The 16421-nt window shown below is 45.9% G+C and overlaps 1 protein-coding gene across 5 annotated transcripts in view; it reads right to left on the bottom strand.

The window, feature by feature from the left end:
* Garnl3 (GTPase activating Rap/RanGAP domain like 3) overlaps window positions 1-16421 on the bottom strand; it is a 149995-nt gene that overhangs the window by 70350 nt on the left and 63224 nt on the right. For all 5 annotated transcript variants that reach the window (XM_085681345.2, XM_085681346.2, XM_048432154.3 and 2 more), the window contains one exon: window positions 8937-9011. In XM_085681345.2, coding sequence (XP_085537471.2) covers window positions 8937-9011 — 75 coding nt within the window. The remainder of the gene's footprint in view (window positions 1-8936; window positions 9012-16421) is intronic.

Below are 16421 nucleotides of genomic sequence, written 5' to 3'. Positions count from 1 at the left end.
TCCCCCCCCCACTTGTTTTTTTTCAAGACAGGGTTTCTCTGTAGCTTTGGAGCCTGTCCTGGAACTTGCTCTGTAAACCAGGCTGTCCTTGAACTCACAGAGATCCACCTGTCTCTGTTTCCCAAGTAGATATTCATTCTATCACTTCTGTAGCTTTAGACTCCAACTAACACAGTCTCCCTTGACCCATGTGTGAGTATTTTTTTCTTAACAACATGGAATCATACCAAATCATGCAGATTGGAAGATTAAAGGTACACACAGTGGTTAGAGGAGGCCATCAGATCTCCTGGAGCTGGAATTACCAGCAGTTGTGAGCTACCATGTGGGCACGAGGAACTGAACCTGGGCCTTGTGCAGGAGCAGTAAGTGCTCTTAATCTGAGCCATATCTCCAGCCCCTCTTTCCCTATCTTTGTGAGACATTAAACACCCTTCCAGGGAACATCCTGATGGCCAGGCTGAGACTGTTAAAGTCACTGGAGAGAAGCTCCAAGGGCATTACATTTGCCATGGTGGGAAGCAGACTATACATGGCATGTGTTGATACTCTGACATGCCTTGGTGACTTTCTAGATGGTTCTGATCAGTTCTTTATCATATTGAAGAAGTTTTCATCAATTCTGAATTTACAAAGAGGCTTTCAAAATTTTTCTTTGCCAGATCTTTGTAGACGAGATTAAATGGAGGAGAATATTACATTGCAATAGGTCTTTGATTTCTGGACCTCCCTACTAGGTCATGGTATATTCTCTGAACAGACCACTAGACTTTTATAAAGATGGATGTGTCATGGTTGTTCCCGAGGGCATCTGCTGACCTGCTGGCTGCTTCTCTGATGTTACTATCTACTTAATGCTTTGTGACCTGGTCTCTCATTGAACCTGAACCTCCCTGATTGACCAGGCTTTCCAGACAGTAAGTTCCAGGGCTCCATCTATCTCCAACCTCCACACCAGCACTGGGATTACAGGTGCCTCTCGCCATGCCTGGCTTTTTACATGGGTGCTGGGGATCTGTTCTCAGGTGGCCATGTTTGTACCGCGCGGGTCTTACACACAGAGTCGCCTATCCAGCACAGCCATGTTTTCCTTGAGTCACTGAAGACTCGGTTACACAAGCAAAAGTTCTTTATCCCTGAACAGTGTCTGTTTCTCAGGAAAGGGGTCTTTTCTTACATAACTAGAATACAGCCCTTTTTCCTGGTGCTGGGGATTGAATCTGGCAGGGATTGAACCATTGACCTACACCATCAAATGTGCAATTCAGCTGTATCAACTTTGGAAATGTCACATCTATACAATATATTATCATCTGTATTTCGAGTTTGTCAACATAACGCCGAAGCAAGCTCCACCCACCCCACCCCTTCGACACATGATCATTTGTTGCTGCATCTCATTCAGACTCCCTTCGAACATTTTCAGATTTTCGTCTTTTGTGACAGTGGCATTTTGAAGCATGTAGCGTCCACCCTTCCTTGTTTTTTTTTTTTTTTCTCAGTAGAGCTTTCTTTATTCTGTGGCTGTCGGATGCATCTCCACAAACATATTCAGGGTCTGCAAACCTAGTCAGAACACTATGTAGGTAAGGCTGTCCTTAGCTCATCAAGATAAACTTGCTTAAGCTACCTATGTGCTCCCTGTTAGAAAGGTTAACAGTGATCACCCCAAGGTGTTCCCTCTGTTTGACCTTTTGGGGTGACTCAGGAGCAGCAAATTGGCTTCTACTCTCTGTATACTTCATTATTACACTCACTAGTCTTTCACCAAAAGTCTCTGGCAGCACTTCTGTTCCACAGACCTCTCCATTACACAACCAGGTACGTAGAGCCAAGGCATGACCCTGGAGTACACTGGCCAGCCTCAGGTCTTACTCCACCCAACAAAGGGGCACCTGGGCCAGGAAGCTGGCCTCTTCCACTCAGACTCCACAGAGGCTGGTGTCATGGACTCAAGGCCCTAGACCTTAAACGCTTCAAGAGAGCTTGGAGAGAACTCTGTGGCCCTGGCACAGTCAGGCTTCTGGAGCTTCCGAGACCCAGCTGGAGAAACGAGAGAATTTTCTCCCAAGCAGAGCCTTAGCTCAGCGCGTCTCTATGCGCTGAAATGTGCAATGTGGCTCTGCTACCTAGCTACTGCCCTAGAACGCTCTAGGTGGAGTCTGTGAGTCTCTTTTTCATTGTTTCTTTTTGTCCCTTTCTCTTTTCTCCCGCTCCTTCTCTTTCTTTCTCACCTCCATTCTCCACTCTCTCCCTGAAGTACTGAGGCCCAAAGCCAGGTCCTCCTTCCTATGAACAAACATGCAGGAGACTCGAGTGACAATGAACTTTGAGAAGCAATGGTCTATACCAGGGACTCAACATTACAGAGTTTCTGAAACCTTCTGCTGGACTGGCTCCCTAATGCATTAAAAATCCTATGGATCATGGCATGATAAATTATGTTTAAAATATTTCCCCTTTATCATAGTCTGTGTTTTTTGTATTTAAAAACAAAACTCTGAGAGGAGCCTATAGGCTTGACTGTTAGACCCTTTGAAGCTCCTGCCTTGATCACACAAATGCTTACCCCAGGGCTGAACATGGCAACCGCAGAAAAGAATAGTTCAGGGAGAGGCAGATAGCAGTTGAGAGCAAAAGACAGGACCGTGGTCCATGTTGTGCACCTCTACTGAGAGTGAAGTATTAATGATGAGATCTTTTCTAAGGACTGAAAAACTTTTTCACTTGTATCTTCACTGAATACTTAACTGAGATGGAGTGGGGAACCCAATACCCAAAAGCTGTGAGTTCTGCAGAACCACACCCACTCTGTCCATTGTTAAATGCACACAAGCAGGAGAGACAAGAGTATACATGGGAGCTGACAAAAGAAATGGAGGACCAAAGAAAATCCTGTCCAGGACCTGGCAGGAAAGGAACTCTGCATCCTGATGACCTGCGGCACTGGCAGAGAGCAAAGGGTACACAGGAGGGTGAAGGCAACTGATTTTCCACGTGTTCAACCCTGTAACTGTGACTGAGACAGAGATACAATGTTTCCAGGCAACCCCCAGCCATTACCCAACCACAGCTGTCTCCCAGACTTGACTTTTCTAGCTGCTGTGGGTTAGTTTCATGCTGCTGGACTTCACAGGAATGAAACGCATCACGTGTGTTCACTTAAGCCTGGTTTTTCAGCCTTCAGTACTATGTCTGTGACATTCATCTTTTTGTTCATGCAGTGATTCCTTCTTCTTCATCACCACAGGCCAAACGCCAAGACTGATATATTCACTCTCCTATTGCTGGGTGTTTAACTGTATGGTTTAGAGTATACATGATCAAAGCCACTGTGAATAGGACTCCGGCCTCGGTGGAAACACAGACTCTTATGCGTTTGGTTCTAGTAGCAGCAGACAGACAGATTTCCAGAGAAGATGCATCACCCTGTCTCCTGCTGGCACCGTATGGCAGAGATCTCACTTCTCCATGATCTCCAGCTAAGCTCTGGCCATCCCAGGCCTCTTCTTTTCAGACGTTCTGAGGTGCTGTGGTGCTGTGGTGGTGCCTAAGTGCATTCTTAGTTTTCAGCAAGTCCTATTTTTAAGTATGACCTGCTTTATTGGAGGATTTCAGAGACAGACAAATAACAGCAGTTTCAGGTGGGAATGAAAGAGAAACACATAATCTGACATCAAAAAGAACGAGAAGGGCTGATGAGATGGCCCAGTAAAGGCACCTGCTGCCAAAGCTGATGATCTGGGTTTGACCTTCAGGATCCACATGGTGGGAGGAGATAGGGGCTGTCTTGTCACGTTACCACGTGTGGTCCATAAATGTAATTAGAAACAAAGTCAAGAGGAAATGCCCCAACAAGTCTATTTTCCAGACAACTGGTGCTCAACGTTATTCCCTTTGAGGCAAACATTTGCTTCAGAGACCTGCCCGCAGGAGAACAGACTTAAGCGTCCCATGCTGCACGCGTGCCCAGCGAATCCCATGCCGGCTAGTGAGAAAGCCTCATTATTTCTGCATCAACCGCAAAGACAGGAAAGCTTCCTTTTTGCTCACTGCCCCTCCCCCCAGTTCGACTTGTGGGAAATGAATGAGGGGCACTGAATCTGACCCGAGTATTTTGAGAAGAATTTAATCAAAATCCATATAACACACCTGATTCTGCTTGAGTGTCCCCAAATATTTGGCATCTGGCAGGGAATTCACACACACATTCAGGCTACAAATGAGACCCCTAGTTTTATATTACGCCTGTGATTCTTCGGAGTCTTCCCGTAGTGGGGGGCGACAGAGGACTTAATGCATTTAACTAGCTTTGCTTCACAGGTTGGATTGCTGAGATAACACCAGGACAAGGCAGGCTGGACTTTCTTCTTTTAAAGATTCTCTCTCTGTTTTTAAATTACTGTGTGGTTGGCTGGAATGGGAAATGCCTCCCCCAGACTCAGGTATTTGAACACCAGGTTCTCAGTTACCAGCACTGTTTGAGAGGTTCAGACAGTGCAGCCTTGCTGGAGGAAGTCTGTCTCTGAAGCAAGCTTTGAGACTACATCGCCTTGTTCCACTTCCAATTCGCTCTCTTTACTTGGTGCCTTCATTAGAGGGGTGAGTTCTCAGCTGCCTGCTCCTGCCACAATGCCTGTTGCTGCTGCCATGCTTCCCAACCACGACGAACTCTTAAATCAGCTTCCTTCCCTGAGCTGTCACTGTCACAACTATTACCGTTACTGTTGCCGCAGCAATAGAAAGTGTCAACACTGAAGTGCTACAACTGTACACACAAAGACAAGCTCACTTTGGAATAGGGGAACCAAACAAAACTTCAAATCTTTTCTCTCCCATCCTCCTCCACACCCTGATCCACCTCCTCTCCCCAGGAAAACCATGTGACAAAATTGGCTTGAATACTCCTGGATCTTTGTTATGTATTTACAAAGATGTGTTCAGTATGAATGTGCACACATTCACACACTATACATATGCACTTTCACACATGCATATACACACAGTAGTGGTAGATATACTGACACTTGTTTTCCTATTAGAGAAAAGACCCTAGAGCTGGGGAGGCAGCTTGCTGAGCATGCCATGAAGTCCGGACTTCAACCCCTAGAACCACAGAAACTAGGCATGGTGGCACAGCGCTGGATCCTAGCACTGAGAAATGGAAGCAGGAAGATCAGTTTGATTTCATCCTAGGTTACACAGAGAGCTTGAGGCTAGGCTGAGGTGCAGGAGATCAGAAGATGCGAGGGAGGGCGGGAGGGCGGAAGGGAGGGAGGGAGGGAGGGAGGGAAGGGAAAGGTCTGGGAAAATGTTCTGCTAGAACATCAGGATCTACTCTGTTCTTGTTAATAACTGCTTGAGCTCTTTTCTCATTTCTTTGTTTTTTAACTCAGGATTTTTCTGTGCAGCCCTGGCTGTCTTGGTGCTTTCTCTGTAGACCAGACTGGCCTCAAATTCACAGAGATCCAACTGCCTTTGCCTTCTGAGCACTGGGATTAAAGGTGTGTGAACTACCATCACCCAGCTTAAATTCTTTTTTTTTTTTTAAGAGTTAAACACTTAAGCCAGGCATGGTGGGGCATACATTTGTAATCCCAGCACTTGGGACATGGAGGCAGGAAGATCATGAGTTTAAAGCTTCCATAAACTATGCAGAGTTCTAGGGTAACCTGGTCTATATGGTGAGACCCTGACTCAGAAACAGAAACAAAACATTTAAAAGCCCTTGTAAACTATGAACAGAATAGCACAAAGCAGGGAGCTAAGGCACTCCAGCTGCGTTCTGACCTTCCATTGCTGTTTCCCAGAGCATGTTATTTTTGTTTGTTTTTACATCCCAACCAAAGTTTCCCCTCCCTTCCCTCTTCCTAACTCCTCCTCCCCCACACCCCCTCTATCGGTCCACCCCCATCCACTCCTCTTCCACTGTTTCTCTTGGGATTCAGACAGGCCTTCCATGGACTTCAGCCAGCCAATGTGTATCGAGTTGCAGTGAGACTAGGTTCCTCCTTGTCTATGAAGGTCGGATGAGGTAATCTAGTAGGAGGAGTGGGTCCCAAAGCACGCATCAGAGTCAGAGACAGCCCCTGCTCTCATTGTTAGTAGTCTCACAAGACCACATTACACAACTGTCACATATATGCAGAGGGCCTAGGTCAGTCCCATGCAGGCTCCCTGGTTGTTGGGTCAGTCTCTGTGAGCCCCTATGAGCCCGGTTTAGTCGGTTCTGTGGGTTTTTTTTTGTGGTGTCCTTGAGCCCTCTGGTTCCTACAATCCTTCCTCTCCCTCTTCCATGGGATTCTCCAAGAATGTGGGAATGTGCATATGAGTACATGTGATTAATCTCCTGGAGCTGCAGTTAGATGGTTATGAGCTATCTCATGTGGGTACTGGAATCCAAACTTGGGTCCCTGCAAGAGCAGCCAAGCACTCTTAACTGCTGAGTCATTGCTTCAGCTCCCAGAACAAATGGTTTTAAATTCTTATTTGTCCTTTTGGAAATGTTCTCACCGATTGAAAAACACCTTTTCCATTATCTTGGAACTGGCTTTTATGTCCAGTACTCAAACATCTCTTCCATGATAGTATCTACTCCCACTCTGCACTGTGTGTGTAAGTATGCAGGCGTGTGCTCTCGTGTGTAGGCATGTAGAAGCAAGATCAAGACATCCAGTGTTTACCTCTATTGCTCTCTGCCTTATTTCCTTTGAGACAGGGTCTTTCTCTGAATCAAAAGCATGTATTTTCAGGTAGGCTGGCTGACCAGTGAGCTCTCAGGGTCTATCCATCCCTGCTCTCTAATACTGGGGCTACAGATGCAGCAGTCATGGCTTTGTATACGAGTGCCTGGAAATAGAACTTGGGTCCTCATGCTTGCAGAGAAAGTGCTCTTACCCACGGAGTCCATCTGGAGTCCAACTCTGCTCTGCCTAATGGCTACAAGTAGCATTCTAGTGTGCAGCTGGACTGTAAATCACAATCAATCTCTAATGACAGAAATTAAGGTTATTCTAGGTCTCCCCCTATTTTAGATATTGTTATATATGATGTAGGATTTCCCTCTGTATATTGTGAATATCATTGATTACTAAAGAAACTGCTTTGGACCTATAGCAAGGTAGAACTTAGTTAGGTGGGGAAAACTAAGCTGAATGCTGGGAGAAAGAAAGCAGAGTCAGAGAGGAGCCATGAGCCCTGCCAGAGACAGATGTTGGATGGAACTTTACCTGGTAAGCCACAATCACCTGGTGATACATAGATTAATGGAGATGGGTTAAATTAATATGTAAGAGTTAGGTAAAAGAAGCTAGAGCTAGGGGCTGGAGAGATGGCTCAGAGGTTAAGATCACTGGTTGCTCTTCCAGAGGTCCTGAGTTCAATTCCCAGCAACCGCATGGTGGCTCACTACCATCTATGATGAAATCTAGTACCCTCTTCTGGTGTGCAGGCATACATGCGGGTAAAATGCTGTATACTAAATAAATAATTTTTTTTTAAAAAAGAAGCTATAGCTAATAGGCCAAGCAATGATTTAATTAATACAGTTTCTGTGTGGTTATTTCGGGAGTCTGGGCAGCCGGGAAACGAACAAGCAGCCACCCACTACATCCCCAGAAGAACTGCTAGCTAAATGAGACACACTTTGTTAACTGCTCTCCCCCCAAAACTGGGTTTTCATGTCCTCAAACAGTAGACAGTCCTTCCCATGCTAGCAAAGGCAGATGTGTAAAAAGCTAGAAGATCGTCCTCTCTGTTCTGCCATCAACTAATTGATGTACGGGGAGCAGTGAGGGAGCTCCCAAGTGGTTGACTCCGGGGCAAGGCGCGTTTTAATTAATACTGCAATGAGCACACAGATGGCAGGACAAGCACATCTTTAGGAGACACAAAGCTGCTCAGTGGGTGAGCTAATAGGTGACAGAATCAAGATGTCACAAAACTCCTGACAATTAGCAATCGTGGGACATGCTAATGAGATTACAATCAGTGTGGACTATGCCAAGTCCTGTGCTTAAGTGCAAACACAGATTGCTCATGGGGAGACCAGGTGCTGCAAGGCAGGACCCAACTCCCTTCTGATTTAGCAAAAAACTGACCCAGAGGCACTGAATCATAAATTAGTGGTAGGGTTCAAAAGTCTGAGCCTAAAGCCATCCACACTACACCCTGATGCTGTCCCACATCAGCAACAGTCCTCGGAGCCAGACTGCCAGAGAGAGGCAGCTCACAGCCCTCAGAGCGTCTCAAGCAAGGAACAGGAGAGGCCGGCTTCTTCTACGGCTCTGTGGAGCACACCCAGGGTCCTGCATTAATCCATGAGGACTTCAGTTTAAAAGGTTCAGGATCTGGAGAACAGCTCAGAGCTACAGTGCTACAGTACTTTCCTGGGATACATGAGACCTGGGGCTTGTTCTCAGCACTTCAAATATGCTAATTACCCTGACTTGATAAGTCCACGAGATATATACGTATTGAAACTTTATATGTGGCATAGTTCAGGCAGAGTGCTTGGTTAGTATACATGAAGCCCCGAGTTCAACACCCAACACTGCATAAACTGGCATGGAGATTACACCCATAATTCCAATGTTCTGTGGAGATGGAGGCAAGAGGTCTAAAAGTTCAAGGTCATTCATAGAGAAAAGGAGACTCATTAAAGAAGCTACAGATCTCCCTCTGGTCTGCTGGGGGCTGAACAGCCTCTTGTGCCTACCTGACTTTATGACAACCATTAAAAGAACATATGGAATTACAGCACCTTCTATACCCCACAATGGCATTTCCCCTTCAGGTCTCTTCGTGTAACGCTTTGAAAAGCTCTTATTTGTCCCTTTCAGGGCTCAGCTGAAGCAACTCATCTGTGCCCATGGGGTCACTGTCCACTGCTACAGCTGAGAGCTTGGTGACAATACAGGAACTGGGGGTGTCCTTACCTCATCTGTAGACCCATTTTCCACTCGGAATCTTCCTGCTCTTTGGATGGCTCCATCAGCGTCACTAGAAATGAGCTGGGGAAAAAAAATGTTCAGTTAGCTAGCTGGGCCTCCGTTCCCAAGGCTCCCAAGCCTCCCTTCTAGAAGCAGTCCCATCTCCTGACATGAGCTGGTGGACCCAGTATAGAAGGAAAGAGTCTACTGTGAGCCCCAAGGCCTTGCAAGTCCAAGAGCAAGTCCCACCTAGAGGGAACATTTTCACAAACTTAAAAACATTAAAGCCTATGATTCGTGAGAAAACAGTCTTAATCCACATCACATGTGGACAAGTGGCAGCTCGCAGATGGCACAACTCAGAGCCAAGCCCCAAGCTCAGCCACCTTCTCAGGAGGGCCCAGACAACAATTAGTGGCTGGCATGAACTCAAGGTGTTACCATCAGAGAAAGCTCTTCTGCTTCATTCAGTTTTAAACAGTCTCTGGAAGGCCAGCGTGGCCCTTCGAGGCCAGCTGTGCAGCTCTTGCCAGCCGACTGCCTTGAGGAGCTCGGGGCTAGCCGACGGTGAGCAGAAAGGAGGCTGGAGCTCGGCCCCGTGGTCCTGACGCCACTCTCAGGATGTTCTCCTCCCAGCCCTCTCAGAAGCAACATGATTTTCAAGTTTTAAAGTCTACCTGCAGTTTGCAGCAAAGGTCTGCCAAAATGTCCATATTTAAAACGTATCCGAGCACACTCGCATGGGGTGTGGGGTGCTCCTCACCTCTAACTCAGGCTCACCCCCAAAAGCAGAGTACAACCTCTTTATACTGATACCTCATACTTGAACTTGTGCTTAGGAGACATGAAGGTGTGAAAGAAGGGACGCACTTTCTGAACCACCCCATACAAGCAAATACTTTGTAAAAGATCTGAAAAAAAAAGATTGGAATATTTTTCTCATGGTTAATATGAAAACAGAAGGTAGGAGGATCTGAGTTCAAGGCCAGCCTGGTCTACATAGAGAGCTCCAGATTAGCCAGGGATACACAGTGAGATTCTGTTTCAAAAACCTGGGGTGGGGGTGCTGGAGAGATGGCTCAGCAGTTACGAGCACTCTTGCAGAGGAGAGAACTGAGTTCAATTCCTAGCACCACATAGTAGCTCACAGCCATCTGTAATCCTAATCACAGGGTAGAGATCTAGCCCCTTCCTCTGACCTCCACAGATACCAGGCATTTACATGGTGTATGATACACAAATTAAACAAATCTAAAAATTGAAAAACAAAACCAAAGAGGGCCCTAAAGATATAGGACACTTGTTTAGATCATTTGTTGCTCTTGTAGATGACGTGGATTCAGTTCCCAGCACCCACACGGTGGATCACAAATGCCTGTAACTCCAGTTCTAGGGAACCAGTCCTCTTCTAGCTTTGTGGGCACCAGGCATGCACGTGGTGTAACACAAACATACGGGCAAAACATTCATAAAATAAATGAATACAAAACACCCAGAATAAAGATTGTACCCTGCTTTTTACTTATTATACACTCCTATACACCGTGTTCTTCTGCCCAACAGTACCACCTCGTTCACCTTGTGTAACAACAGCACGGAGTATGCACTGGTACTGAGAGGAAAAGGCTGAAATCCCAGCTAGGTTACAGGAGCAGTGGACAGAAGCAGAGCTGGGGTATGACAATGGCAGGGGGCCTCAGAAGCTGGCAGCTACCCTCGTCTAACATTGCCTCACCCAAAAGGTCCAAAACAAGCCTGGTTTTACAACTAATCCTCAGATGTAACCTCCGGACACAGACGGAAGCGGTCTACGTCTGTGGTTGGCTATTGACAGTGTATAATTAAGGCACAGAGTGAGCAGTGGGATTCCACTTTGTCCAGGCATGGTGGCACACACCTATAATCCTGATACTCAGGAGGCCGAGGCAGGAGATGGTTGAGTTCAAGACCATCCTCAGCAAGTCCCCTTTTCACAAACAAAACAGAACAAAACAAAACGAATCCCAAACTAAACAGGACTGGCTTTGCCCCTGGCACTTGGGGGGTGACTTCTTAGTCTAGTAATGTCCTGTGTGAGTGTCTCTTCTTAAGGACTTCAAGACATACTAACAAGTAATACAGTAGTTGATGGTGGGGCTTTAGGTCATGTATGTTAGCTTTCCTTCTAGAGGGACTGAAGGTTAAGGTCAGTCATGTGATCGAATCTGACTAGAAAGCCAGTCAGTCACTCTGGCAGATCTCCATGTAACAAGGCTGGGCCAAGCCAGGGTATCGCAAGAAAGGACATCTGGAAGCTCTATGTTGGGATTCACTTGGATCCTGCTTGTGCTGAGTTGAGTCTGTGTCCTTTGGTTGTCACAAAACTAAGTGTACTAACGGCTATCAATGAGTTCAATGAGTCCTTCTAGCAAGTTCTAAACTCTGCAGATGGTGTCAGAAGGAAGGGTGAGCTTGTGTACTGGCTTTCCCTGAGGTCAGCTCCTAACTGTACGTGGAAGGACCTGAGAGAGCGCTCAGCAAGACTGGCAACCTGAGATAAACTAGAATCCACCTAAGAAAGAAAGAAAAGAAAGTCTACAAAGTTGTCTGGACTCCTGTCCACATGGGCCCCCGGGATGTGTCCCCCACACACAAACACACAGAACTATTCCTTATAAGGAAGTACAAGTCAAAGACAAGGCTTGGTCTCTAGGGACTCTGCCATCCTCACAGGGGAGGCAGCAGGGTCGATGTCTCCCGGACAGTAGACGCCCACACTGTTAAAAATGCAGGGACAAGCAAAGGAACCTGATATGCGGTGCTGTGCAGGCTGCTGAGGGGGCCTGGCATGAAGTGTCTGAGGGTCACATCAGGATATGGCAGGAACAGAGTATCACAGTTAGTTCACAATGTTTCCTGTGGGCAGGGGAAGGGACAGGGGCCACTCATTCTCACTTACTAATCCTGACATGTAAGTTGGTGAAGTCCTGGCCACGGCAGCCTCATGGAGGACTTGGGAGAAGAGCTGATGCTCATGCGTGACTCACGCATGTATCCACAGAATGAACATACATTGTTTATCACTATGGCCAGGCACAGGCACCTGCGTCCTTTCCCTTTGATGAGATTAGAACAACAGGCACCTCGCTTGTCTCAGTTGGAGAAGTTCAAGAAGAAAGAAGAAAACTCTTCACGATTTAATTGTTGAGAGAGCTAGCTCCCTCTGGACTCAGGGTCATGAAACCCAGGCAGAGATGTAACTCAGACCTTACACTAAAGTTCTCTCCCTCTACCTTTCCCCACCACCATCGCCATCCAAAATGCCCCCATCTCTCAAATGCGCATGCGTGGCTGCCTCCTACCACTAGCCATCGTCTACCACTGCTTCCTTTCTTCATGTAGTGGCAGGCATATGTTGTAAACCCCAAGTGTTTCTGGCCCACAGCCCCACCTCTCTGCAGTTTCTCCTCTTCTCCCATTTAAGAGCTATTCCTCTCTACCTAGATGTCCCAACTCCTCCTCCTGATCCACCCAAGTTCCTATAGCTTCAAGATGTCTTTTCTAACCTCCTGCCTGGGCCAAGGTCCACTCGGCAAAGTTGTGTTTTATATTCTTTCCTGTGATTACTTGATTCACTGGGTCTCTCTTCGGGCACACCCTTGGTTTATTAATAGTCTCCATGAGGACAGCATCTGCATGCATCTGCATCACCACTGCATCTGCAGAGCTAAGGCCACTGTGTGTTGTAGAACAGGTGTTTACTGAGCATCTATAAGCAATAGGTGGGTGCTAAGATCCTATGGAAATGGGGCTATTCCCTGGAAGGTATAGTAGGCTCCTTAGTCATGGAATATCAAAGACATTCTACTGACCTAACACATGGGAAAGACCAAACAGGAAGGCCAAGCAGCCCCAATCAGTAAGTGCAAGGTGAGCCTGGGGAGTCACTCAATAGAATTGTGTAGGCTTCACCAAACGCTGCTGAGCACAGGATATAGGGGTTCCCAGATGAGTGATGTGCAGCAGTGGCTGGGGAGGAGGTCCCGCTAGTGACAGCAAGCTGGATGCAGTGAGGCCCAGCTTGTCCCTCCCTATTCTGCAGCTGGCTAGGGCCTATGAAGACTGTCACATCAGAGATGAAAAGCAGAGTGCCTGACAAAACAAAGGGACCAAACAACACACACACACAAAAAAAAAAAAAAACCAAAAAACAAAAAACCCCAAATAACAACAACAACAACAACAAAAAACCCCAACATTACAGAACAAGTCCTTTACCACTGGAGAGAAGCTGCTCGTCAGACAGCCTCCATATCACAACTATTGCCCACAAACCTCTTACTTGACCTCTTAAAAGCACAGAAAACCTGGACAGAAAATCGACACTAACCATTTTGTTAAAACTGTACTCAGACTGGGCAGTGGTGGTGCCATCTTTAATCCCAGCACTCGGGAGGCAGAGACAGAAGGATCTCTATAAGTTCAAGGCCAGCCTGGTGTACATAGTGAGTTCCAGGACATCCAGGCTCCCCCCCCGCAAAAAAAAACCCCAAAAAATAAACAAAGAAAAAAATGGTACTCAGGAATGACTGCCTCGCCCCGAAGTCATCTGAATGCCTATAGCACAATCCAGAATCTCTCTTCCAGCCCATCCCCAGGGCACAGAGATCTATGTGTTAACAGGGTCCACTCATGCCATCTTCCATGGTGTCAGCCATAGCAGGACACAAGGCTGGACTTCATTTCCCACGAGGTAGCTGATCATTTGACTTGATTCTCTCCATCTGTAGATAGGTCAAAGTCCTAGGTAGCATGGGCAGCACCACCTTCGAGACAGGTATGACTCACCCATGGCCCCTTTTCTGGCCATTGGCAATAACCCAGATACCACAGAGACCACAAAACCCAGATAAAGATGGCAGAATCACTCCGAGCCTGAGTGTGTGGAGCAGCCCCCAGTCACTCCCAGTAGCTAGTGGGATGTGAGGAAGAATGAGCTCAGCAGGTTTCTCTTCACTGTCTTACCGTCCACAAGGGAGGAAATCACGTACCCTGTGATAAGTTCACAGCTCAAAATGCGGAAACTGACCTGAAGCACCAGAGCATGTGTAGTTAAAGAACAAAGCATAAAGGGCTTGGCTGTGTAGCCCAGGCTGACTCTGCATTTATGCGCCTCTGCCTCACCTGTGTGAGTGCTGGGACGACATGCACAACTTTTCTTTTTCTTTCTTTTATTTATTATGTATATGGTGTTCTGTCTGTATGCATGCCTGCAGCCCAGAAGAAGGCACCAGATCTCATTATAGATGGCTGTGAGCCACCATGTGGTTGCTGGGAATCAAATTTGGGACCTCTGGAAGAGCAGCCAGTGCTCTCAACTGCTGAGCCATCTCTCCAGCCCAAATCTACAACTTTTCAAAGCACTTATTCAACTTTAAAATATGGAACTAATATTGAACAGTAGCATGAACAATCCTATAAAATACTATAAAAGAGAAAAAAATTGAACTATGTAAAACTGTGTAGCTCCCATTTCAGTATAATGCAACTGAGTGAGAAATTCAGTTTAAAGGGTAAAGCAACTGGAAGTAAAAACCACATATCTGAGAAAACTCGAGTTCAACAAGAAGAGCAAATGTGAGGATTACTTGAACAGCCACAACAATGAGGACAGTCACAACATGCGGCCACAGGTATTCGAAAAGAACTCATACTCTGAACTGATTAAGCAAGAGGCTGGATGCAGGACGCTAGGCATTCACGTCTAGGAGAAGTGACCAAGGCCCACAGAGTACAGCCAAAGCAAGCAGGACAGGGACCAGTAAAGGTCAGAAAGCAAAAGGCAGAACGAGAAAGGGCAGGGTGACAGACTGATGGGTGAGGTAGAATACACCTCTCACCCAGCACTTGGAAACCAAGGCAGGAGGATTGCAGCACCAGCCTCGACTATGGCGAAATCCTGCTTCAAAAGAGAGACAGATGTGCCCTGTCAAAGTGAAGAAAATACAACCACTAAGAAGAAAGGCTAATATTAATGAGACAGACAGTTATCTAGATAAACAGTGAACAGTGGAAATTAACAGAAAAAAGAAATTCAAATGTGTCAATAACAGTAAAAACTAAAGAAGGTGTCAGGACAGTACCACAGAGGTGGCCTGGCACTTCTGTGGAGGTGGAGCCTGGTGCCCACACACTGCAGTGACACAGCCTCATCGGGAAGCAGGGCCACTTCCTTAGGGAAGAGCGGGCCAATCGGGGTAAGGGAGTCAGTGTATTTATTACATGCTTGATTTCATGGAAAAATTCTATTTAAACAACACACATTTGTAAAATTTTAAAAGTCAATTTAAAAGAAAATGAAAAACAGGAAGAAAAATGTTATTAACTACTCTTTAGCGAAAATGTTATTAGTTTCATATTAAAGGTAATTAAATGACAATCCTTTTTAAATTAATGCAAATTCTATATTTTTTCAAAACCAAAAATCCCTCTCTGTTCTACTTAGCTGCTTTGATTCTCTGGGTTCATGATTCCCGTTTGGCCTGCACTGTGCACACTCGGCATTCAAGTGTATAAGCCATAGGAATACATTGAACTTAGAAAAAAAACAAGTTTTAAAAAGGTTATGTAAAGTACATTTTTAAAAATAGTATTTCGCATTTCTCCTCCTTTCTTTAAAAAATGGGTGGTTGGAAATGTAGGCTGACCGGTTCAAATCTAAGTTTCATATTTGTTGGTTTTGTGGTCCTGATGGGCGGGGGGAATCAATCCTTCCTCCATATCTCTACAATGAGGACAACAAGGTAGGGCAGGAGAATCAAATTCAAGGTCAGTCTGGGCTATGCGGTGAGTCTGGGGCCAACCTGAGCTACCTAGTGAGACTCCGGGAAAAGAATGCAGCGTGTGTGTATGCGTGTGTGTGTGTGTGTGTGTGTGTGTGTGTAAAACGGATGAAGATTATATCTGCGTGTAAGCTTGTAGAGAGAACTCAATAATGTAAAACATATCATGAGCCTGGAATAGTACCTGGACATAGTAGGCATGCAACGAATACGATACTACTATATTAACATACTATTATACTATATTATCATGTCATTGTGATAATAGTTAATATAAGATGCTCCGGTAGCTATTAAAGAATTAATTAATGTGTTGTTGATGAAATTGTCTTAAAACTTGTTTTAAATCTTGGAAGATCTGTTTAAACGATGGCATATCTGGCAAAAAATGGCGACAGATGATTTTTCAGGACCTATAGGAACTGCTGTACTAACAAAGATAAATGCAACCAGCTCCTGCCCTAGAGGACCTCAACCCCACTGGGCACACATGAGAGGACAGAAACGTATAAACAGATAAATCACAACCCAACCTGGTTAAATACCATAACAACAGAAGCCAGTATAGGGTGCAGTCTAGGGGATGTCAGAGAAAATGGAGACCAGCTCAGCCTGAGGGAGCTTTGGAAGGTTCCAGTGCTATAATGCAATTTATTCTGCAGCTATAATG

The sequence above is a fragment of the Myodes glareolus genome, chromosome 21 (assembly GCF_982192425.1).
Source record: "Myodes glareolus chromosome 21, mMyoGla1.1, whole genome shotgun sequence".
Lineage (NCBI taxonomy): Eukaryota > Metazoa > Chordata > Mammalia > Rodentia > Cricetidae > Myodes > Myodes glareolus.
Note: the sequence above shows the minus strand (reverse complement) of the source record. Positions and strands in the feature narration are given on the sequence as shown.